This window comes from Heptranchias perlo, chromosome 20 (genome assembly GCF_035084215.1).
Source record: "Heptranchias perlo isolate sHepPer1 chromosome 20, sHepPer1.hap1, whole genome shotgun sequence".
NCBI lineage: Eukaryota > Metazoa > Chordata > Chondrichthyes > Hexanchiformes > Hexanchidae > Heptranchias > Heptranchias perlo.
The window spans coordinates 37834771-37859618 of record NC_090344.1 but is presented as its reverse complement, the minus strand read 5'-3'; the positions used below and the strand labels follow the sequence as shown (position 1 = coordinate 37859618).

The 24848-nt window shown below is 45.7% G+C and overlaps 1 protein-coding gene across 2 annotated transcripts; it reads right to left on the bottom strand.

The window, feature by feature from the left end:
• Positions 1-201: 201 nt before the first annotated feature.
• On the bottom strand, positions 202-24360 carry LOC137335718 (phospholipid phosphatase 4-like). Of its 2 annotated transcripts, none has more exons than XM_068001022.1 (8): positions 24282-24360; positions 17315-17426; positions 15989-16097; positions 12362-12452; positions 11388-11451; positions 9065-9189; positions 7416-7586; positions 202-4143 (listed from the first exon to the last, which is right to left on the bottom strand). In XM_068001022.1, the coding sequence occupies exons 2-8, from the start codon at positions 17383-17385 to the stop codon at positions 3977-3979; spliced, it is 798 nt and encodes a 265-aa protein (XP_067857123.1). In that variant the 5' UTR covers positions 17386-17426; positions 24282-24360; the 3' UTR covers positions 202-3976. The 2 variants fall into 2 exon arrangements, with proteins under 2 accessions (XP_067857123.1, XP_067857122.1); XM_068001021.1 differs by lacking the exon at positions 24282-24360 and adding an exon at positions 19883-19952.
• Between the last annotated feature and the right edge of the window lie 488 nt (positions 24361-24848).

Here is a 24848-nt window from a genome sequence, read left to right as displayed (position 1 = left end):
AAGAAAGCTGCCTCTGCTGTTTCTGAAGGAGTCGCCTCTGTACTGACAGCAGCTGCATGGAGTACACATTGACATTGAAGGAGGGCTTGGATTCTGGAATGGCCTGCACACTTGACAAGGCTTGGCTTGTTCACCGACCCTCATCACTGTGCCCTGTGGATAAAGCCCTTTAGAGAAAAATACCAGAAAGAAATCTAAAACTGAGTTTTAAATATTTGTCTTTGTTTTATTTGGTTCAGTTAAACAGAGAGAGAACATCCATTTATACACAGGGTTGACTTAAGATTACTTTGTTCAGACAGAGTGATCAACACAGGACTAAAACCTGGCACAATATTCCCTTGTATATTCACAGTACAGTCAGTGAATTGATACATTTACAAAAAGACAACAGTTGGTTCTGTAGTTACCACATTTTTGTGAAATTCACATCCCAGGGAAATGGATCAAAAATATCCCAAGATGTGTGCTGCCTCTTGCTTCCCTTTGCCTGGACACCTACCGTAGCCCGTTGCTGTACCTATTCGTGCACTGGGAATCAGAGCCGGGCAGGTGCAGCAACTTTGGTACATAGCCAATTGCTTACACGTATCTCAATATTTTCATTTGTGTGAACGGGCGCTGTACAAGGCACAATAGAATCACATGCACGATTGGAGACAGCATTAATCACAAGGTCATTATTTTTCCTGCGATTAGAACTAGTTTCTATTCAAAGACTACCAAATAGTGCGAGCAGATCATGGTGAAGAGAAACAAGGTTAACAATTTCATTTGAAGGTCCAATTGGCACCGTATTTAAGAGACCGCCACCGCCGTGAAGGTGCAGTTATCGATGGTTGAGACTCATGTATTCCATGAATAGGAATCTCTCAGCATGACCTAAACTGGAATGTGTGCAAGAGTGTCTCCTTTCAGGATTATAGTCTTGGTGGAAGTGGCACAAAAGCAAAATGGTGTGTGTGTGTATACATGTACATACTGTATTCACCGCTGCCCCCACCCAATTGTGGCTCAAAGATGCAGCTTTGGTTGAACTGGAGCCTGGTGACTGAAGTCTTACGATTGAACAATCGGTGCACCACCCCCTCCCCCCACCACATTCCACATTCAAAATCTGAGAAATCTGATTCGAAAATGCATTATTCTACCCAACACAGAGCAGGTTTGTAAGCAGAGACCAGCACTTTCACAAAATGGCATGAAAACTCAGTAGGACCTGTTCTACTGTGGTCTGGTTTGCATAGAATCTAAATGGTTTGGAATTTACATCATTGCCCCCAATTTTAGATCTCCTTGCACCACCCACCAGCTATAAGGAGGCAGAAAACCTGAGCCATTCCGGTAGGCTCAAGTGCAAAATATCCACTACATCTTAACCCTTAATTGCAAGAACTGGACCCTACAATCCTGTATATGAGGATTCTGGGAGATCAACATTAATGAAACCCTGCTCAATCCAATTTCCTCCTCCCTGTAGCAAACCTGCAGACTTGGTATTTCGTGAGGTTCCTGGATTGGAGGTTAGATTTAGTACTAGCCCTGGAAGGTGACTTATATGCGATCCTGTTGCGCCATTCAATTAGATTACAGCACTCAATTAATTCCACCAAATCCCCACCCCACTCCATAACCCTTAATACCCTTGCCGAAGAAAAATCTCACTTTTGAAATTTTCAATTGAGGCCTCAACAGTTTTTTTTAAAAGTGGAGAATGTTCCAAATTTTCACTGCCCTTTGTATGAAGTGCTTATCATCTAGCTCGAAGCTGCAGAGAAAATAATTTCTCCACATCAAATCCTTCCATTATTTGAGGGAGGATTCAAAGAACCCTCATTTAATGGCGCCAATAGAAAAGCAGCTCAGGTATCAATGCAGGCTTCCTCTCCTTACCTCGATGGACTATGTGTGTGGGGGGGGGGGGGGGGGGAATGGAGGAAATCGAGAGGCTGTGTTACAGTGATGAGGAAAAAAATATAGCAGGTGGCTATTACAGCTTCAATGAAGACACACACAACTTTCTTGCAACCTCACCTTCACAGAGACAGTTGCTTTGAACACCAGGCACTCCCTGCCATTACCCATCTGTAAATGGAATGTTATGAACATTTTATGGTCATGACAAACAAGCATTTCTTCTCATCGTGAAGAGGAGAAGGTAGTTCAATCGAACACATTAAATTCTGTGCAAAATTTTGAGGCAACACTACATCCATCTACATAAATATACACGTCAGTTTGCCAAGTATGCTTTTTCTTAGCAATACAAATCTGTGTGAAAGACAATGTGCGAGACTGCTGATTTGTAGCCCACATGGAAAGATGGATGGCATAGCAGAGTTTGATGGCCCCAACAATCCCTGAATCCTAACAGGAAACAGAATTTGACTTGTTCAGTCACTACAAACTAGCAGCCCTAATTAGGAGCACCTACAAGGTAGACAGAACTCGCTGAAGGAGGCTTCGACGATTAATGAATTTATGGAGTTCAAATCACACCCCACCTCCCTGATGTAACCTTTTCAACAACATTCCCCTAACGTCACTGAACTACACCCCCTCTCCCATACTCTTATCTGTGATGGCTTTGTTACAAAATGAGGAAGCATTTCATGAGAAGGGCTGTCACCTCAAGTGGTACAGAATAATTTTAAAATGCTATCCCCAAATATGCCGTGAAAAGGGTACGGTGGTGTAATGATCACATTACTGGACTTGCAATCAAGAGGCCTGGATTAATAAACTAGAGAACACAAGTTCAAATCCCACTGGCAGTTGGAGAATTTGAATAAAGAGATCGGGAAATAAAATACTGGCATCAGTCAGTGACCATGAAGCAGTAGAGATTGTCAAAAAAACCCAACCCATTCGCTGATGCCCTTTCGGAAATTAAACCTGCCGCCCTTACGTAGTTTGGCCTTTGTGTGACTCCAGTTCCACACCAAAAAGTGGTGAACTGCCCTCTGAATTGGCCTAGCAAGCACCTCAGTTGTATCGAACAACTACTAGCAGTTCAAGACAGTAGCCCACGACAAGTGTCTCAGGGCAACTCGGGATTGGCAACAAATACCAGCCTTGCCAGCAACACCTACATCCCAAGAATGGATACCATTTCAGTGCCATGATGTAGTCAATGTCTGCCCCTCCCACATGCTGTGTAAAAGTTGTGGGATGATACATCTGTATGAAATGGCTCTTTCCCCCTCACCCCTCTTGAATAAAAGATCCTTTTTTGTTAAAATATGTGAGAGAGAGATTAATTAAAGAGCAGACTATCGTTTTTGTGGGATCTGAACTTGCAAGTACACCCCTGTTTATGAAGGAGAGAATTGGACACCTTCCCTGATCACAATAAATCCAATGATTAGCAGCAATCACAAAAGTTGTTTAACCTCAATTGAAACATATCCACGGCAGGGAGCATTGATCACCAATGGTACATTTTATTCTGTGGAATTAATCAGGCACTTGGTCCTGGAGCTAACTGCATGGTGTGGAGTTTGGATGGGGCAGGTTGTTGCGGTCATTTGTTCCCAGTGAAGTTAATTCCACAGAACAAGTTGGTTCATTAAGTAACGATACTCAAACTGTCATCGCATTAGACAAGGGACCCATCTGAAATCTAAACGCACTTACTTGTTACAACCATGTTGAACTATTGCCTTCGTACCATCTGTATTTTATTTGCGAATTTATAGATTCAAGCAAAAGGAAAAAAAAGCTTACTTAAAAAGGGTCAAATCAACCATTTTAACTTCATGAACCAATACAATCTGAAATGCTCTGGTCTCGTCAGTCCATTTAATTCCCTTGCTTTGCACATGTATCGTGTGCGTATTTGTGTGTACGTTACGGTGTTGCAAAAGGTCCCATTATAAATATGTGCAAATGGTGCCCCCAAAAAAATGAAAAGCAAGTTTACATGGTGAGGAGGTGGTCAGTGCACCCTGCTGCAGGCTGCTAAACAGGCAGGTCTCTACACATCCAGTTTGAAGCTGGGGTTGGATAGCTTGCGCTCCTGCGCCGTTGACAGTTTGGTCTTCGAGTAGGGTTTGTGGCATTCGGGGTCTGATAGACAGGGGTAGTGCTGTCTGTAGCAGGTGTACGCCAAAGCCAGTCCAATCAGAGAGCCGGCCATCACATCTGCAAAACAAAATAGCACACTACTCAAGGAGAGCAAACCAGTTTCTTTACATGCAACAGTTTCACCTAGTAGCTGTACTGGCCCATCAGCTAAAGCCTTGCTGATTATACCTATGTGGCATAGATTGGATGAGCGATTGTTGACAATGCCATGTCTGCTATTATTGAAGGAAGGCGAGCAACTTGCATTTATATAGCAGTTTTAACATTGTAAAACATCTCAAGACGCTTCACAGGAACATCAAAAATAATTTGACACCAAGCCACTTGTTAGGACAGGTGACTAATAGCTTGATTGAGGAGGTCGGTGTTTTGAAGAAGAGGAGAGAGATCCTAACTTGCACCAAGTCTCCTTCACCCATCATCCCTGCACTCGCTGACCTACACTGGATCCTGGTCCGGGAATGCCACAATTTAAAAGTTCTTATCCTCGTTTTCAAATCCCTCCATGGCCTTGCCCTTCCCTATCTCTAACCTTCAGCCCTCCAATTCTTGTCTCTTGCGCACTCTCAATTGTGACTGTTCCACCATTGGCGGCTGTGCCTTCAGCATTCTAGGCCCTAAGCTCTGGAATTCCCTCCCTCGACCTGTCCGCCTCTCCACCCCCTCTCTCCTCTCCTTAAAACGTACCTCTTTGACCAAGCTTTTGGTCACCTGTCCTAATATCTCATGTAGCTTGGAGTCAATTTGTGTCTGATTATGCTCCTGTGAAGCACCTTGGGATGTTTCACTACATTAAAAGGTGCTATATAAATGCAAGTTGTTGTTGCATCTCTTTTGAGTTAAACACAGCTTGCTAGTTGTTTAAACCATGCTGTCTCAAACTACATTTAGATTTTCAAACTGTACAAGGTAGAGTCCCCACCGCTTATAGCAGTCCTGTTGGTGTTAAAACACTTAGAGTGGGCTAATCGTGTTAAGAAACAGAACAGAAACAGGGAAGGAAGCAAATGGCTGACTGGATTCCTATACTTTCCCGCCTGCTCCAATTCCAAATGGGATGAGCAGATGCGATGTCCAGGATTTACACCAAAAGGTTTTCCAATGTTCCAAAATTACCTACTGAAGAATCAGGAGCTGGCAAAATGCAGGGGGGACAGGTTTTTTCCCCCCCTCAAACTCTCTGTAGCAGGTACTGCTAATTGAACCACAGGTGGGATTCGAATTTAGAACGGGTGATTGTTAAGAATGAGATCGTGGGCTCAAAATACAACTATCCATGCAGGGATTTAAATACCAATAGGATAACAGGATGTGCAGAACTTACTGAACTGCCCAAAAGAGCCAGCACACTTCACATGTTATAATTGTGCTGAAATTCTGAAATAAAAACAGAAAATGCTGGAAATAGTCAGGTCAGGCAGCATCTGTGGAGAAAAAGTGTTAACCTGTCAGGTCGATGACCTTTCGTCAGAACTGGAAGTTAAAAGATTTAACAGTTTCTAAGCAAGTACAGACCCAGGCAAAGGGAGGGGAGGGGAAGAAAGAACACAAGGGAAGGTCTGTGAAGGAGGGCAGGAGTGATTAAATGACAAAAGAAATGATGTGGCAAGGCAAGGAGGGTGATAATGGGACAAGTAGAGAAACAAAAGATGGGTCCAGAAGAGCTGTGAATGGCAACAGCAGAACTGTTACCAGCCCCTGCAGTCTGAAAAAATGGGAGCAGTGCTTATGATCTGAAATTACTGAAATCAATGTTGAGTCCAGAACATTGTGAAGTGCCTAATCAAAAGGTGAGGTGCTGTTCCTTGAGCTTCATTGAACAGTGTAGGAGACTGAGGACAGAAAGGTCAGAGTGGCAAGCGAGAGAATTAAAACGGCAGGCGACCAATAGCTCAGGATCACGCTTGCAGACTGAACAGAGATGTTCAGCAAAGCAATCACCCAATCTGCACTTGGTCTCCACAATGTAGCGGAGACTGCACCGTGAGCACAGAATACAGTATATTAAATTTGAAGTGCAAGTAAATCACTGTTTCACCTGGAAGGAGTGTTTGGGGCCCTGGACGGTGGGAAGGGAGGAGGCGAAAGGGTAGATGTTGCATCTCCTGCGCTCACACGGGAAGGTGCCATTGGAAGGGGAGCGGGTGTTGGGAGCGATGGAAGAGTGGACCTGGTTGTCGCGGAGGGAACGGTCCCTTCGGAATGCTGAAAGGGGAAGACGTCTGGTGGTGGCATTGCGCTGGAGGTGGCGGAGGATGATCTGTTAAATGTGGAGGCTGGTGGGGTGGAAGGTGCACTCTTCCATCACCAACACCCTGTACTTGCAGGTGAAACAGCGATTTACTTGTACTTCTTTCAATTTAGTATACTGTATTCGCTGCTCACAATGCAGTCTCTTCTACATCGGGGAGACCAAACGCAGATTGGGTGATCGCTTTGCTGAACACTTCCATTCAGTCCGTAAGCGTCACCCTCACCTGCCTGTCGCTTCCCATTTTAAATTCTCCGTCCCACCACTATTCTGACGTCTGTCCTCGGCCTCTTACACCGTTCGATGAACTTCAGGGAACAGCACCTCATCTTTCGATGAGGCACTTTACAACCTTCCGGCTCAACACTGATTTCAGTAACTTCAGATCATAACCACTGCTCCCATTTTTTGAAACACCAGGTGCTGCTAACTTCTGTTGCCATTCACAGCTCCTCTTGACCCATCTTTTGTTTCTCTACTTGTCCCATTATCACCCTCCTTGCCTTGCACCATCATCCCTTTTGTTATTTAATCTCCTGCCTTCCACCTTATCACAGACCTTCCCTTTTGTTCTTTCTTCCCCTCCCTCCCCAGCTGCGTGCATGCTTAAAAACTGTCACATCTTTAACTTCTTCCAGTTCTGATGAAAGGTCATCGTCCTGAAACGTTAACTCTGTTTCTTTCTCCACAGATGCTGCCTGACCTGCTACTTCCAGCATTTTCTGTTTTTGTTTATGATATAAGCAGTGCCTTTGTAATTGGCTTCTACGTAATTGGCAAATGGTTAACGCCATTTGGCAGATATATTTGGCTGCCCGTGATAAGCGTTGACAGTTGAAGTGGTGGAGCCTGTATGAGATGAATACTTCTTGCCGACCCACACTTTACCATACTGCGCTCGAACTCTTCACCACCGTTCCAAATGAGACATGTAACGTTAGTTATCGGGTGAGCAATAATGAGACAAGTTACCCTCTTGGAGTTGCTACGACAATTTAGAACAGGTTGCATGAGAAGATGGAACTGTTAGATAGAAATGGTCAGGTGCTACGCAATACAAATGGCCCGTGCTTCTCACCTTGCCAGTGGTGCCTGTAATCACAGGCACGCGTCAGAGCGATCATGGCTGCAACGTACAAGGGCATTAACATCGCACAGAGTCGCCATCCTTTTCCACGGCCCCTTGACGTGAAGCAGTGGAGCTTCCCTCCCAGGTAGAAGGCTGTGAACCCAAGGCCGGCAAAAGCAACTGCGAATACAAGGTGAAAGAACAACATTTAAAGACTATTCTGCTTGCCCAACCTGCTTCACTCTCAGGGTGCTGTGCGCACCTAGGACCTAACTCAGGAATGAAGGTGAAGTGACAAGCCCACAATGCAGGACTCGCACAAAGAGACCTGACTGTTGGGGGAAGGCAAGAACAAGAAGGGTTAACGAGTTACACCAAGGGCTTAGAAAACAAGGAATATACTGGTGTTCACAAGGACCGTTGCACTTTGCACCTCTGGCTGCACACGTGCTAAGTTATTGCCCTCGTGTACAGTTATGGGAAGCTGCTGTGCTGCTGGGCCCTGCAATCCTCTCCAAAGAGCTATTTACACATGCCATGGTGACAAGCTTGGGGGCAAGTCGCCAGTCTGCAGCCTTGGCCGGGGAACGGTGTGCAGTCACTGCTGCTGCTAGCATTTCAGCAAAGTCAAAACCGGATTTTTACGTGAACGTGCAGATTACGATCACTTGAACTGAGAGAGCAACCCATCAGTACAATTACATTACCGTGTTAAAGCGTGGCTTGCACCCAGCTCGAGACTTTTACACGAGTGTTAGGAGTCTGCCATTTTGAAGTCAGCAACTTAAGCTGATGCATTTCGAGCACCCCACCGGAATTTGGCCACACAAAAGCCTTTAAAAAGATATTCATATGCCCACAAAGTCTAGTGGCAACAACGTGCAGCTGAGGAATACAAGAGCAAGTTAAGTATCTGAATGAAACTCCAGATCTCAAATATGGAACTATCACTGTAATCCAAAGGGTTCAAATGATGAATGACAGAAGCTGCAGTGGGGCATCTAACATGGCACCTATGATTGGCCACATGAACAGTTCTGACTCATGGAATTTGGAGGGGCAAATGAACAAAGAGGCACCTCCTTAGAGGGAGGTGGTGAAAATTAGGAAGGGGGAAAAAAAAACAATTTTGATGTTTTAAATGTATTATTGCAACCTCAGCTCTCCACTGATACTGAGGATGGATCAAAACGCTTCAGATTAGCCTGCCACTATGATAACACGGCATTCATTGAGCACAAGACGGCATCACACTAAGGACTGCAGAGCTTGTTGGGCAGCTAACGAGAACAATGATAGCATCAAGTTTTTTTTTAGTTGAATCAGAGAATGACTTGCAGTTCAAGTGGGGCAATGCAGGTGGTGCTTGGATGCTTGTATTGATGTCTCCGGTCTGCAGACCAAAGTTCTGGCACATGGAAGATACACAATGTCCAGTGCAGACAGCATTTCAGGACAGAGAAAAATTAAGCGCGGTTGAAGGTTCAATCGACCGAGTAACAGCTGAACGTTGCGTCAAATCTTTAGTGGAGTCAAAAACTGACAAATGGCTGTTCTTGATCTCGCGCACGGAACGTTGAACCGTTTGGCCTACTGAAGAGGCCATTCTGGATTTTTCAACATGGCAACGTGATCAACGCACGGTGGCGTGTACTTACACGAGGAGTGACCACTGGGGAAACTCTTCCTTCCCTCCATTATCACGCCAGGGTCGCCCGTGCACTGCATGTCCTCGGTCACCACTCCGTCCGGAAAGCAGCGGTAGAAGTAGTCTGGCCGAGGCCTGCAAACAGTGAGCACCAGTTCCCATCACACTGTCGCCAGATCCACCATTCAGACTACATTACAAAATACTTCATTGGCTGTAAAGCACCTTAGAAAGCCCTGAGGTCGTGAATGGTCCTATATAAATACAAGGTAGTCACTAATAAATCCAATAGGGAATTCAGGAGGAGCTTCTTCACCAAAGAGTGGTGAGAATGTGGAACTCGCTACCACAAGGAGTAGTTGAGGCGACAAGCATAGGTGCATTTAAGGGGAACCGAGTTAAGTACATGAGGGAGAAAGGAAAAGAACAATATGCTGATAGGGTTAGATGAAGTAAGGTGGAAGGAGGCTCTTGTGGAGCATAAACACCAGCATAGACCTGTTGGGCCGATCAGCTTGTTTCTGTGCTGTACATTCCATCTGTCCAAGTTCTTTCTTTCTTTACAAAGCTACAGGCAAGTTGACAACACCTGGAGCCTTTCCCCATCTGAAGAACAAGGCCAGGTGTAAGGTGGGAAATGCAGACTGCTTTCTCACCACCACAGCTCCTCTACTTTCAGCTACAGAGTGTGAAACTTTTACTGGACTCCACGCCCTGACAAGTGGCCTATCAAGGTCTGGTGGCCAGTTTGATAGTGAGCTTCTACGGAGGCTACCAGTTCACATTTGTGCAAGGGGGACGGACTACCCGGGGAGGGGGGGGCGGGGCGAGACGAGGAGACGGTCCCCGCAGGAGAGGCCCCCCCCAAACCAGGAGAGGGAGGGAGGATCCTTGCACAAGAGAGGGGGCGAAGGAGAACGGGCCAACCCCCGGAGAGGAGTGGGTGTCCCTGCGGGGTCCCAACTGATGGTGTTTCTGTTGTTAACATTCAAAAAAAGGAATCTGAAAACTTGTTTAAGCTGTGAAACTTTGCAGAGAGAAATGGGTGTTCCTGTACATTTTATCACATTCCCTATTTGCATATTACAGTATATCATTTGTGATTCGTGTGGCTCAGGAGGTCGACAACTGCAAGTCAGATCTACAGCAGACAGAACTACATCGAATTTACAACACAGAATCTGGCCATTCGGCCCAACTCGTCTGTACCAGTGGTTATGCTCCACACAAGCCTCCTCCCTCCCTACTTCATTTAAACCCTCAACACATCTATCTATTCCTTTCTCTCATGTGTTTCTCGCTTCCCCTGAACTGCATCTATGCTATTTGCCTCAATTACTCCTTGTGGTAGCGAGTTCCACATTCTAACTACACTCTGGGTTAAGAAGTTTCTTCTGGCACAAAATCATTCTGCTCTCCCATATAGCACTAACGCAGGTTCAGGTCCAAGTCTCTGCCGAGTTAACTAGTTTGAGCTTGAGGCCACTGTTGAGACAGCACAATTGGCCTCATCATGGCAGTCCAGGAAGGGTGGGAGGTCAAAATTAAACTGACTGACTGTCCAGTGACTCCTCTGGAAAGTACGTGTGGACAGCAGATAGATGCTGGATTGGAGTAAGTTGTGCTTTTTTCTTCCCTACCCCCAACTGTAGGTGAAATAACTTGTTATGAGCTACCCTGGTGTGTGCGTGCGAGGACCCCTCCTAATTTATGAAAGAGGGTAAGTTATCTGAAGCAAAACTGCAGAAAACATTTTATTAGGATACACCGATGGAAATGCGGTCAGTCCACCAACACAGGAGACACAACTCTGGACAGCGCTCAGCCTCAAGTACCGAAATCTGACCTCATGAAGCTCGCTCATCAGTTGGACTCTCACAAAGAAAGGCCCAATTACGGAGGCCTCTGGGCCTGATGCTTGAAGGCAGGGTTCTCATTTATCGCCACTGGAGACGAATGATCACAATCAGGCTGAGCTGCAGTAATTCTATTCTGGCCTTTTATCAGGTCACGTAAGTGCACCAAACTCTGGATCCCTGGCTAACTCTGCAAACGGAGAAGTGGTCCTTGTTTTAAGACGACTCTGCGTCAGCTCAAGGCAAGGTGCCGAGGCGTAATGTTTTGGTGCTTCTTGCTGTACCGCTGAAGCCAATGAATGAGAGGTGACAGGAGCCATGGTTAAGCACGGAGATTTTAAAAACGGACAATAACTTAAATCGTTAGCATTCAGAGCTGAGATCTGCACAAATTCCTCAGGCCACGCAAACAGACTTCACCGTGGATTATTTCTTCAAAGCGCAAGTGAGCTCAGAGCTGTGCAGACCCGAACTTACCTTCCAATTACTAGTTTCAAGGTGTTTGTGATGACTCCATTCAAAACCAGGCCCAGAGATGCTGCTGTAAGTGAAAGCACAACAATTACAATTCATTTGTGCAATCACAGCAGAAACAAAAAAAATCATTGAACTGACTGAAGATCTGAGATTCAAAAAGGAAACTTCATGCGCCTTAATGGGAAGCCTGCTTTAACTTAGCAACGAAGATTACCAGAGGCTCACATTTCTCCCCCGCTCTCAAGACAATAACGCTGGGGAATGGAACACTTTCAATTTCATCCACCCAGTGCCTGCATCAACCACACCCCAGGTCAGGTTCTGCTTGGCTAGATCCCAGTGTACCACCCTAATTTAGGGCCTATTTGGTGCTGTGAACCCTATGTCCACCAGTAAGTGAGAATAACACTGCCCAGCCAGCAGAGATAATATTTGTCCCATCAATCTGAACTGTCATGCCAAAAGGCCAAGATCGAACCCACTGCATCAAAGTCCAAGTGTTGGTTTTGTACTTCAGTAGAAAAATCAAATCAGACAAGATATCATAGAACTGTCCATACCCCATGACCATTCATTATTACTCTTTCACTGCTGTCGGGGAGGTGCTGTCCTTTGCATGGGACGTGAAACAGGCCCGCCCGACTGTTCCGGTGGACTTAAAAGATCCCATGGCACGATGCAAAGGAGAGCAGAGATATCTCCCAGTGGTCAATATTCATCCTTCGACCAACACCGCCAAAAAAAGACGAACTAGTCATTTACATCAACTTGCTGTTTGTGGGATCTTGCAGTGCGCCGATTGGCTGCCACGTTTGCCCACATTAACAGTGATTGCACTTCAAAAATAACTGACTGGGACGCACCTTGGAATGTTCGGAGGACATGGAAGGCTCTTTTGTTCTTTTATGTACACCAGAAAGATTTCAACAAAAATATTCACCGCACACAGGACCGAATCGATTTCCTTCCCTCACCTAAACAACCTTCCTTCACATCACCGTTTTCTGTTCTATTCAGCAGTTTCATCAGAAGTATCGTCATCAATGGAGTCAGGAAGGAAATGGCCTGTTGAGGGAGGAACGACAAATGTTATTTGCCAAATTATAAATGGGGAAACAGGGCGTGCAGCTTGCTCACGAAGACAGATTTAATACCGCCAGTCAGGGGTTTCTGAGGGTTTTAAGAATAGGCCAAGTTCCTCTGCTGGTTCACTCGATATGAGTGGAATTATAAAGATCAGAATAATGGGGGTTCATCCCAGACTGTGCAGAGTTAGCTGTCAGCCAAGGTGTCAGTGGGGTGGCGCGACGAGTAGCCTCCGTGTTGCTGGATGAGAACACTCTTCCAGGACACCAATGTCCAGCTCGATAGGGTACAGAAGCACAGTGGTTATGTTACTGGACTATTAATCGAGAGGCCAGGACTAAAAGTTCAAATCCCGCCACGGCAGCTGGGAAATTTAAATTAAGTTATTTAAATAAAATCTGAAATAAAAAGCTATCAGTAGTAATGGTGACCATGAAACTACCGGATTGTCGTAAAATCTGGTTCACTAATCTCCTTTAGGGAAGGAAACCTGCAGTCCTTACCCGGTCTGGCCTATATGTGACTCCAGACCCACAGCATGTGGTTGATTCTGAACTGCCCTCTGAAATGGCCTAGCAAGCTACTCAGTTGTACAATCCCGCTACGGAAAGTCAAAAGAATAAAACAGGATCAACCACTAGTCACCGGACACAATAAAGGTAAAGGCAAACCAAGCCCAGTCAACCCTGCAAAGTCCTTCTCGCTAACATCTGGGGACTGGTGCTAAAATTAGGACAGCTGTCCCACAGACTAGTCAGGCAACAAGCCGGACATAGCCATACTCTCAGAATCATACCTTTCAGCCATTGTCCCAGGCTCCTCCATTACCACCCCTGGGTATGTCCTGTCCCACCAGAACAGACCCACCAGAGGTGGCGGCACAGTGGTATACAGTCAGGAGGGAGTGGCCCTGGTAGTCCACAACATTGACTCAGGACCCCGTGAAATCTCATGGCATCAGGTCAAACATGGACAAGGAAACTTACTGCTGATTACCACCTACTGCCCTCCCTCAACTGATGAATCAGTACTCCATGTTGAGCACCACTTGGAGGAAGCACCGAGAGTAGTAAAGGCACAGACTGTACTCTGGGTGGGGGACTTGAACATCCATCACCAAGAGTGGCTCAAGGACTGTCCACAGTACTGAAGGACATAGCTGCCAGACTGGGCCTGCACAGGTGGTGACAACCAACATGAGAGAAAAACCTACTTGACCTCGTCCTCACCAATGTACCAGTCATTGGTGCATCCGTCCACGACAGTGATGGTAGGAGTGACCAACGCACAGTCCTTGGAGACGGAGTCCCGTCTTCACACTGATGACACTGTCCATCGTGTTGTGTGCCACTACTACCAAGCTAAATGGGATAGCTTGAGAACATATCTAGCAGCTCAAAACTGGGCACCCACGAGGCACTGTGGGCCATCAGCAGCAGAATTGTATGCCACCACAATCTGTAAACTCGTGGCTCGGCATATACCTCAATCTACCATTAACAAGCCAGGGGATCAACCATGGTTCAATGAGTGTAGAAGAGCATGCCAGGAGCAGCACCAGGCATACTATAGACAGAGCTAAGCAATCCCACAACTAACTGATCAGAACAAAGCTCTGCAGACCTGCCACATCCAGTCGTGAATGGTGGTGGGCAAACAATTAACGGGAGGAGGAGGCTCCCTGAACATTCCCATCCTCAACGATGGCACAGCCCTGCATCGGAGTACAAAAGACAAAGCTGAAGCATTTGCAACCATCTTCAGCCAGAAGTGCCAAGTGGATGATCCATCTCAGCCTCCTCACGAGATCCCCACCATCACAGAAGCCAGTCTCCAGCCAATTCGATTCACTCCAGGTGATATCAAGAAACGGCCGAGTGCACTGGATACAGCAAAAGCTATGGGCCCCGACAACATCCCGGCTGTAGTGCTGAAGACCTGTGCTCCAGAACTAGCCTTGCCTCTAGCCAAGCTGATCCAGTACAACTACATCACTGGCAACTATCCGACAAAATGCCCAGAGCATACATGTCCTGTCCACAAAAAGCAGCACAAATCCAATCCAGCCAATTACCACACCAGCAGTCTACTCTCAAAGTGATAGCACTGTACAACACGTTCCATCAAGTGGCACTTACTCATCAACAATCTGCTCACCGACGCTCAGTTTGGGTTCCGCCAGGACCACTCGGCTCCAGACCTCATTACAGCCTTGGTCCAAACATGGACAAGAGAGCTGAATTCCAGAAGTGAGGTGAGGGTGACTGTCCTTGACATCAAGGCAGCATTTGACAGAGTGTGGCATCAAGGAGCCAGAGTAAAACTGAAATCAATGGGAATCAAGGGGAAAACTCTCCAGTGGCTGGAGTCATACCTAGCACAAAGGAAGACGGTAGTGGTTGTTGGTGGCCAATCATCTCAGCCTCAGGACATTGCTGCAGGAGTCCCTCAGGGCAGTGTCCTTGGCCCAACCATCTTCAGTTGCTTCATCAATGACTTTCCCTCCATCATAGGGTCAGAAGTGGGGATGTTTGCTGATGATTGCAGTGCTCAGCTCCATTCACAACCCTTCAGATAATGAAGCAGTCAATTCCCACATGCAGCAAGACCTGACAACATCCAGGTTTGGGCTGATAAGTGGCAAGTAACATTTGCATCAAACAAGTGCCAAGCAACGACCATCTCCAACAAGAGAGTCTTACCGCCTCCCCATGACATTCAAAGGCATTACCATCGCCGAATCCCCCACCAACATCCTGGACCAGCCATATAAATACTCTGGCTGCAAGAGCAGGTCAGAGGTTGGGTATTCTGTGGCAAGTAACTCACCTGACTCCCCAAAGCCTTTCCGCCATCTACAAGGCACAAGTCAGGAGTGTGATGGAATACTCTCCACTTGCCTGGATGAGTGCAGCTCCAACAACACTCAAGAAGCTCGACACCATCCAGGACAAAGCAGCCCGCTTGATTGGCACCCCATCCACCACCATAAACATTCACTCCCTCCACCATCGGTGCACCGTGGCTGCAATATGTGCCGTCTGCAAGATGCACTGCAGCAACTCGCCAAGGCTTCTTCGACAGCACCTCCCAAACCCGTGACCTCTATCACCTAGAAGGGCAGCAGGTGCCTGGGAACACCACCACCTGCACGCTCCCCTCCAAGACACACACCGTCCTGACTTGGAAATATATCACCGTTCCTTTGTAGTCGCTGGGTCAAAATCCTGGAACTCCCTACCAACAGCACTGTGGGAGAACCTTCACCACACGGATGCAGCGGTTCAAAACGGTGGCTTAACACCACCTTCTCAGGGGCACTTCGGGATGGGCAATAAATGCTGCCCTTGCCAGCGACACCCACATCCCATGAATGAATAATAAAAAATCCAGAAAGTGGGTTGTTTGACTGGACTGGGTTCCCGAAAAGCAGGGGATGAGTCCTTTTTGATGATCATTGATTATGATTGCTACAGTACTTCACTTTGCTAAGAATGCTACAATACTTTACATACAAACATGTGCCACGCCGGGACTGTATCCCTCTCAGTCCTGGGGTTTTTGTACATCCACATCTCCTCTGGATGGATAATTCGGTGGAACGGAGTCAATGACTCGCCAATCCTGCAGAATACAAGCAGTGGGTCATTTTTCAAGACTTCCGAGAATGCTCCTTCATTGGCAGCACTGCACGTCTTTAAACACAGTATTTATCCCTTAGTCTGTCTGATGTGCACAGTGTAGGCAACATTATAAAAGATACTTCAAGATAAAAAAATCCCCCTGTACTCAAGGTGAAGAGGTCTGTGCTGGGGAATGGAACACCCAATGGCAACATCAAACATTTCCAGGTCAAGTACTGCAAGCTAGGTGATGCTCCCACTCCCCAGCCCCAATGTGCCCGAGCTTCAAGCTAACAGCAAAGCTTACCACGTCGAATGACATTTTACCCTGATTGCCCAACTAACCAATTAGTGCACTTCAGGGTAAGCTGTGGCTCAGTGAGCAGCACTCACCTCTGAATCAGAAGGTTGTGGGTTCAAGTCCCACTCCAGTTCACAACCAAGGCTGACACTCCCAGTGTAGTACCGAGGGAGCGCTGGACTGTCGGAGGGGCCGGTTTTTGGATGAGATGTTGAACCGAGGCCCCGCCTGCCCTCTCAGGTGGATGCAAAGATCCCACAGCACTGTTTGAAGAAAAGCAGGGGAGTTCGCCTCGGTGTCCTGGCCAATATTTACCCCTCGACCAACATCGCTTATAAAAAAAAATCTGGTCATTACTGTGAGCAAATTGGCTGTCGCGTTTCCTACATTACAACAGTGACTACACTTCAAAATTAGCTATTAAGTGCTCTCGGACGATGAGGTCATGAAAGGCTCTATATAAAGTAAGTCATTCTTTTTTGTGCTGTGGGCATACGGCCACTAGGAACTAGTTAAGACTGCCCAAACTCATTTCATGCAGGACCCTCTCAGCCTGTAGATGCTGAAGACTTCTGCCCAGTTATCGAGTTGGTTTCGATATCCACTTACATTCTAGCAGCAATTGGTCACTGCCCAAAAGAATGCAGAGTACAGCCATTTTCATAGAAACAAGTGGCACGTGCTTCTTAAACCACCGATCTGGGTAAAAGGGGCAGTTTTTAAACCTGTGAGAACTGGTGCTTTGGGTGGGGTTTTTTTTGCTTAAAAACCTCAAGTGCCAGGACTCCAGAAAAAACTTGGAACCAATGGCTGCTGACAGTTAATGACCACGCTCAATATTTTTGCCGGATAATGCACTCAAAAGGAGTTTACTTCATTCACGACATAGGACATTGCCAGAAATCAGAAACACTTACAGGAATAATCCAAACAGCAGCAATCGAAGTGCAACTTCACAGATCAAGTCTATCATGACTTTCTTCCGCATGTTGACCAGAGTTTTATTTTGTCCAATGTTTCAGTGCCAATCTGTTTGGAAAGACAAGACCATCTCATTATACGTCTCTTGACAAGAACCAATTCCAAGCTATCAGCCACTCAGTTACGCAGAGGTTTCTTTCTCACTTCGACATGATGTTTCCCCCCCACCATCCTATTACCCATCGTCACCTTACAAAAGTCACTGTCAGCAATGGTATGCAATGCAAGGCAACAATCAATTTCCACACTGCACCTCTAAACCTGAAGTATTATGAACTGGTTTCACACTTATTTAACACACCTGTGATTGGAACATGTGTTAGACAAGTGTGCAAAAATGTTTTGTTTGGATCATCAGCACGTGACTTCAACGCTTACCTGCAAGTGGAATACTAGCAGAGCGAAGCTAACTTGCGAGTAGTACGGAGACACACTCCTGCGGGGAGACACGTCGTGATCTGGGATGAGCTTAAAATGACAGGACAAAAGGCTTTTGCAATTTGTAGCCATCACAAAAGGTGAAGTGACAGCCTTGAAATAATTCTTTTCTCATTTCTGCTATGGGCGCAATCATTCATTTTGCCAGGTGTCTCAGCCAAAGTTAACTAGAAAATTACAAGTCTATGGGGAAAAGAGGAGGGGGAGTGGGACTAATTGGGTAGCTCTTGAAGAGCTGGCACAGACATGATGGGCCGAATGGCCTCCTTCTGTGCTGTCAGATTCTATGATACAGGATGTAATCTCCACATTCTCCTGTGAAACCCTGCAACTTCTGTTTTGCACAGGTCAGTTTTGGCAAATACAGATTAAAAAGGCATTGGATAAGTTTGTGATCATTTTCAAGTTCCTTTAGCAAAGGATTACGGTGGCATCATTTGGCATTTTAAAGAAACAGTTAAAACAAGTGTTTGAATGAGGATTCTTAAACCAAATCCATCAAAGACAGAAAGGAATTTTCCAAATTTTTTCCCTAATTGTCCTGGCTTTTTACCGGTTTCTGGCCTCACCCAAGATGGTTTACAGGTGGGGTAGGGAGCGTATATATAGTGATGGACAAGCTATCAGAGTTTATGTGGAACAGGCTGGTTGGACCAGAGTGTCTTTTCCAGTCAGTCATTGTTTGTAGAAGAACATAAGAACACAAGAAATAGGAGCAGGAGTGGGCCATACGGCCCCTCGAGCCTGCTCCACCATTCAATAAGATCATGGCTGATCTTCAACCTCAACTCCACTTTCCCGCCCGATCCCCATATCACTTGATTTCCTTAAGAGTCCAAAAACCTATCGATCACAATCTTGAATATATTCAATGACTGATCATCCACAGTCCTCTGGGGTAGAGAATTCCAAAGATTCACAACCCTCAGGTGAAGAAATACCTCCTCATCGCAGTCCTAAATGGCTGACCCCATATCCTGCAACTATGCCCTCTAGTTCTTGACTCTCCAGCCAGGGGAAACATCCTCACATAAGTTTCAATGAGATCTCCCCTGTCAAGCCCTCTTTGAATGTTTCAATGAGATCACCTCTCATTCTTCTAAATTCCAGAGAGTATCGGCCCATTCTCCTCAATCTCTCCTCATAGGACAACCCTCTCATCGCAGGAATCAATCGTTGCACTGCCTCTAAGGCAAGTATATCCTTCCTTAGGTGAGGAGACCAAAACTGCACACTATGTCTGTAAGATGCCCAGTTTCAGTTTTCAGAAGTCAGTGCATCAACGAGTCTCAGGCTGGCTGCAGCATAATTAGATAACAAACCATGTACAGTATTTACAGCTTTGTTTGAACACATTCGCCCCATCCTTTCCTATGATTTCTCAGTACAGAATCACATCCCCAATTTGGTCATTTTGCACCTATCCACAGAACAGAAGAAAGTAAAAGAACCAGAAGCAACATGAGGAGAAAAAAAACTGTTTACATGGCAAATTATGATCTGGAATGAAATGCCCAAAAAGGTTGGTGGAAGCAGATTCAATAGTAACTTACAAAAAGAAATTAGATAAATACTTGAATGGAGAAAATTAGAAGGGCGATGGGGAGACCACATCTTCCCCCCTTCACCAGTGCAGGGGGAGAAACCCCCCACCAGTGCCAGGGAGAAAGCCCCAGCTCCTCCCATCCCAGGGAGAGCTGTTCCTCCCCCACCCCCCCGGCCCACAGAGAGCCCACCACCCACCGTGTGGGGGCAGAACCCCTCCCCCCCACACACACAGCGCCAGGGGTGGGGTGAGGGGGGAGAACACCCCCTGCTCCATTTCATCTATTGCAGATTTATTTTGCATGAAGTTAAAACCGTTGCATTAATATTCATCTTTCACACCGCTCCTCCCTCCCTCCCTCGACAGCAGGTAACGGCCCCGGCTCGGGGATCCCCTCGCTCCGCCGCTCAACTCCGGTTACTCGGAGACGCCACACTCGCACTCGAGACCCGGCTCACCGAGCCTCTCCCCCCGCCCCCGCCCCCGGTCAGCCTCCCGCTGCTTCCTGACCGACACTCACCCCCGCAGCCGCTCCATTCACAAGACCGGTTACCTGGAAACCCTTGACGTGGCAGGCAAGAGGCAACCCTCCGCGGAAGCCACCCGCTCCTCCGGCTGCGGCGACCCCCTTCAGGTTGGGAGAGGGATAACAGCCTCCCTGGGGGAACCACATCTGAAGTTTAAATCTAAAGAGTCTACAACACCAGGTTATAGGCCAACAGCTTTATTTGAAATCACAAGCTTTCGGAGCGAAAAGCTCTGAAAGCTTGTGATTTCAAATAAAGCGGTTGGCCTATAACCTGGTGTTGTATGACTCCTTAAGATTTGTCCACCCCAGTCCATCACCACATCGCAGTTTAAATCCACATTCCTCTTCATTCGCATACATCCCACAGCTCTCACCGAAGGTCTTCGACCTGCAACGTTAACTCGGTTTCTTTCTCCACAGACGCTGCCTCATTTGCTGAGCTTTTCCAGCATTTTCCGTTTTTATTTCAGATTTCCAGCATTAGCAGTATTTTGCTTTGACTCAGGATTTTTCCAGTCAGTCAACAGTACAGATAGCTCTTGCCTTGGCTCCAGGTCCATGAGATTCAACCAGAATGAATCACAACAACTTGCATTTATATAGCACCTTTAAACATGTTGAAACATCCCAAGACAAAGCGTTATCAGAAAAATTTGACATCTCGCCACATAAGGACAGGTGACCAAAAACTTGCTCAGTTAGGTTTTAAGGAGCATCTTAAAAGGAGGCGCAGAGGTTTAGGGAGGGCCTTCCAGCTTAGTGCCTAGCCAAAGGTATTAAGGAATATGGAACCAAGACAGGTGGAGGCTGCCGAGGCACTTCATGGTGCAGCCGTGAAAATCGTGGATGGGCAAGAGGCCAGAATTGGAGGACCGCAGAGATCTTGAGGCTTTTAGGGCTGGAGGAGGTTACAGAGATAAGGAGGGGCACGGCCACGGAGGGATTTGAACACAGGGTTGAGAATTTTTACAATCGAGGAGTTGCCAGGCCAGGAAGCAAGGTCGGTCAGCGAGCACCTCAAATATAGGCTCACCACAGAATGCCAGGGTCACAGTTTGACCTGCAGGCTGTAGTTTAGGGAGCTCTGCTTTAGAACGTAGGATGGGGCTGCAATTAACAAAAAAAAAAACTTAGGATGAATCGCCAGCTCTTATTGCAAAATCAAGCATAAGCTGCTCATTGTATTCCATCCATTACGATGTGGACAGGACTAGTGAGTAGCCTCTGCCTGATTTTGCCCTACCAAGCTCTTATGTTCCAGCACTGAAGAAAATCTATCCTCCTGTCGAGATAGAATAGGACAAAAAACAATTTTCAACAAAGTTCTGAAGTCCATTCTTCCGTCTGGAACTTGAGTTGGTATGCCACCATTTGCAGACACGAGCAGAACGCCATCAGAACAGGAGTCGGCCATTCAGCCCCTTGAGCCTGTTCAGCCATGATCTCATTGAATGGCGGATCTGTATCCTTACTCCATCCAACGGTCTTGGCTCCTTATTCCTTAATACCCTTGGCTCGCAAAAATCTCTGATTTAAAATGATAAATTGAGCTAGAATGTACTGCTTTTTGTGGACATGTTCCACACTTCTACCACCGTTTGCATGAAGAAATGTTTCCTGACTTCTCTCCTGAACGGCCTGACTGAGTCCTAGACTCAGCGGAAAAAGTTTCTCTATCTACCCTATCAATTCCTTTCAAAATTCTAAAAATCTCGATCAAAATCACCCCAAACCTTCTATATTCCAGGAACTAAAAGCCTAGTTCATGCAATCTCTCCTAATTTAACACTTGGCATCCTGGTGAATCTGCACTGCACTCCTTCTAAGGCCAATATATCCTAAGGTGCAGTGCCCAGAATTGTATACAGTACTCCAGATGTGATTTAACCAGGGCTTTGGCTAGCTGTAGCAAAACTTCCTCACCGTTATATTGTAGCCCTTTTGTTTATAAAGGCTAACACTCCATTAGCCTTTTTGATTAAAATGTAGTAGTGCGGTACAAAATAAGTGATGTGTGCGTGGACCCCAAGTCTCTTCAGACCTACACCATTCCCAGCTTTTCACCATTTAAAAAACTTGGATCTATCCTTTTTTTGATCCAAATGGATGACCTCACGCTTACTTGCATTGAAATCCATCTGCCACAATTTTGCCCACTATCAATCTATCAATGTCTCTTAATAATTTTATGCTCCTATCTACATTATTTATTATGCCACTAATCTTTGTGTTGTCAGCAAACTTTGATACATGACTATTGTGTTATCCAAGTCATTAATAAATTGTGAATAGTTGAGGCCCCAGCATAAATGCTTGTGGGACACCACTAGTCACTTCCTTCCAATTAGAGTACATGGCCCATTATCCCTACACTGTTTGTTCTACCGCCGAACCAATCTCCTAACCAGGTCAATGATTTGCATTCAATTCCATGAGCTTTCATTTTAACTTACACACACTGATATGGAATCTTATCGAATGCCTTCTGGAAGTCCCTATAAAAGTACATCCATAGACATTCCCGTCTACTACCTCAGTTATTTCCTCAAAAAACCTATTAGGTTTGTTACACATGACCTAACCTTTACAAATTCATGTTGGCTCTCTCGAATCAGCTCAAAGTGCTCAGGTCACACTGCCCTTAATTATAGATTCCAATAACTTGTCGACATGTTAGACATACAGGTCTATAATTTCCTGCTTTCTCTCGCTCACCTTTCGCAAATAATTACATTTGTCATTTTCCCCCATCTAAAACGGGACACTTCCTGAGTCGGGAGATCTTTGGAAGATTATGGCTAAACCATCTGCAATTTCCTTGCCTACTTTCTTTAAAACCCTGGGGTAGAAACCATCAGGTCCTGGGGTCAGTCTTTAATGCCATTAATTTTTTTAACACCGTTGTCTTGCTTGCGTTAACTTTACTGAGTGCCAGTCCTTGATTCATCATTAGTTTCCCGAGAATGTCAGGTATATTATCCTCTTCCTCGACTGTGAAGACTGACAAAGTAATTATTCAAAATCTGCCATTTCCTTATTTTCATTTGCAATATTACCCACAAATGTTTTCTAAAGGACCCACATTACCTTGGACTACCCCCGTTTCTATTAATATAATTGTAAAAACTGTATTCATCTCAATATCCCTCACCAGTTTCTTTTCATATTCCTTTTTTGTAGCTCTTACTATCTTTTTTTCCTCCATGTGCGTAAACACACTTAGCAAATGTCAGTCGACAGCAGTGAGAATCATTCATTTTGGTTGAAAAGTACAAACTTAATTAACATCACAAAGTATGGTCCATATACCGAGCTACACACAGATCAGCCGCAGGAGTGGCACTCATTTGGACTCATTTTAAGGAGGGTCTCTTGAAAACGAACATGGATGCATACCTTTACTCTGGTTTGTAATCTGCATCACTTGTAATCATGAAATGTTAGAGGTCAAATTTATGGTTTCAAAAATTTTGAAGCATAAAACCCACAATGCCTGCACTAATTCCATATTAGAGCTGATGAGAAGATCATTGGCCCGAACCGTTCACTCGGTTTCTCTCTCCATAGATGCTGCCTGACCTGCTGAGCGTTTCCAGCATTTCCTGGTTTTATATCAGATTTCCAGCATCCAGAGTGTTTTGCTTTTGCCATATTAAAGCTATCTGCTTTAGTCCCACTTCCCCCACTCCGCTTTCTGTTTTTGCTTCCCTACAGTACAAAAATCACTACATTTCATTGGCAGCGAAATGCTTTGGGACATCCCAAGATCAAATGCGCTATAGAAACTCTAGTCCTTTCTTTCTGTATCCTGGGGTCAGTAGAAGGGAGAAAATCTGGGATTAAATGAGTCTTTATGAAACCAACTTTAATGGAGACAAGTTAGCCAATATACAGATCCATTCTAAATCCACCAAAGGTCTGTCTGCAGTCACCAAAAGTTATGAGGTGCGATTAAGATTTGCCAAGTGTGTTGCAGATAAAATGTACTTCATGTCCAGAAGTGTACTCAAAGTCCATTGTAGACCTGCTTCTACATCATATCCAGACCTGCAAACCATACTTCCCTTATACATACCTCTGTGTGTACACAATTAATGCATCAAGAACATATTTAGAAACAAGTTTATCAAACGATATCCTGGTGCACATCAGCAAACACAGAATGGTAATTACAAACAGAGGAATTGCTGGACGGAAAAAGACCAAGATCATTTTGTTCACCTTCTAGCATCCTTGTCGTCGCATGATACAATAATGGAGCTGTTGACTAATCACCAATCTCTAATGAGTCTGCAACAGGACCCTCCTCTTCATGCATGAAGCAGGAAAATTACAAATTACAAGGCAACGTGGCCTTAACAAATTAGTCTAATTCAAATTTGTTACTCACTCTGCATCTCTCCTGCTTTTCCTTTGTTTTTTGGGCTGGCCGGTCACTGGTTTTCATTCCTTCATGTTTGCTGTTCCTCTCATTTTCTCTGGCAGTCTCTTCATTGCCCAGGACTTAAAGAGGGCAAATGCACAAATTAATTATTGTTTATAGAAGTGTGCTGGGTTCAAAAGAATTCCCTGACCTCAGCTTTTGGATTTATTTCATCAATTCCCCACTCTCAAACCTTGCTTCTTCATTAATGGTTCTCAGAGAGAGCAAATCAAAACCTGGTGTTTGTGCAGGGCGCTCCTCTTCATTTGAGGCCCTCGGCCTAGTGTCCATGCCTCTTACACCCCACCCCGACATTCCTCGGCCTTGACTCTTGGGGACCAGAATAAAACGCACAAGCAGTACGCAGGGAGAATCTGACCACGAACTGGTAACGGGGTTAAAAATCAAGATCAGAAACCAAACCAGCAACCTACCTTTGAACTAATACAAACTGAAGGCTGAAAGAGAACCAATCACTTGGGATAGGAATCGAGATGACAAAATAAGAACGCTCTTAAAGGGGCAGAGAGATTT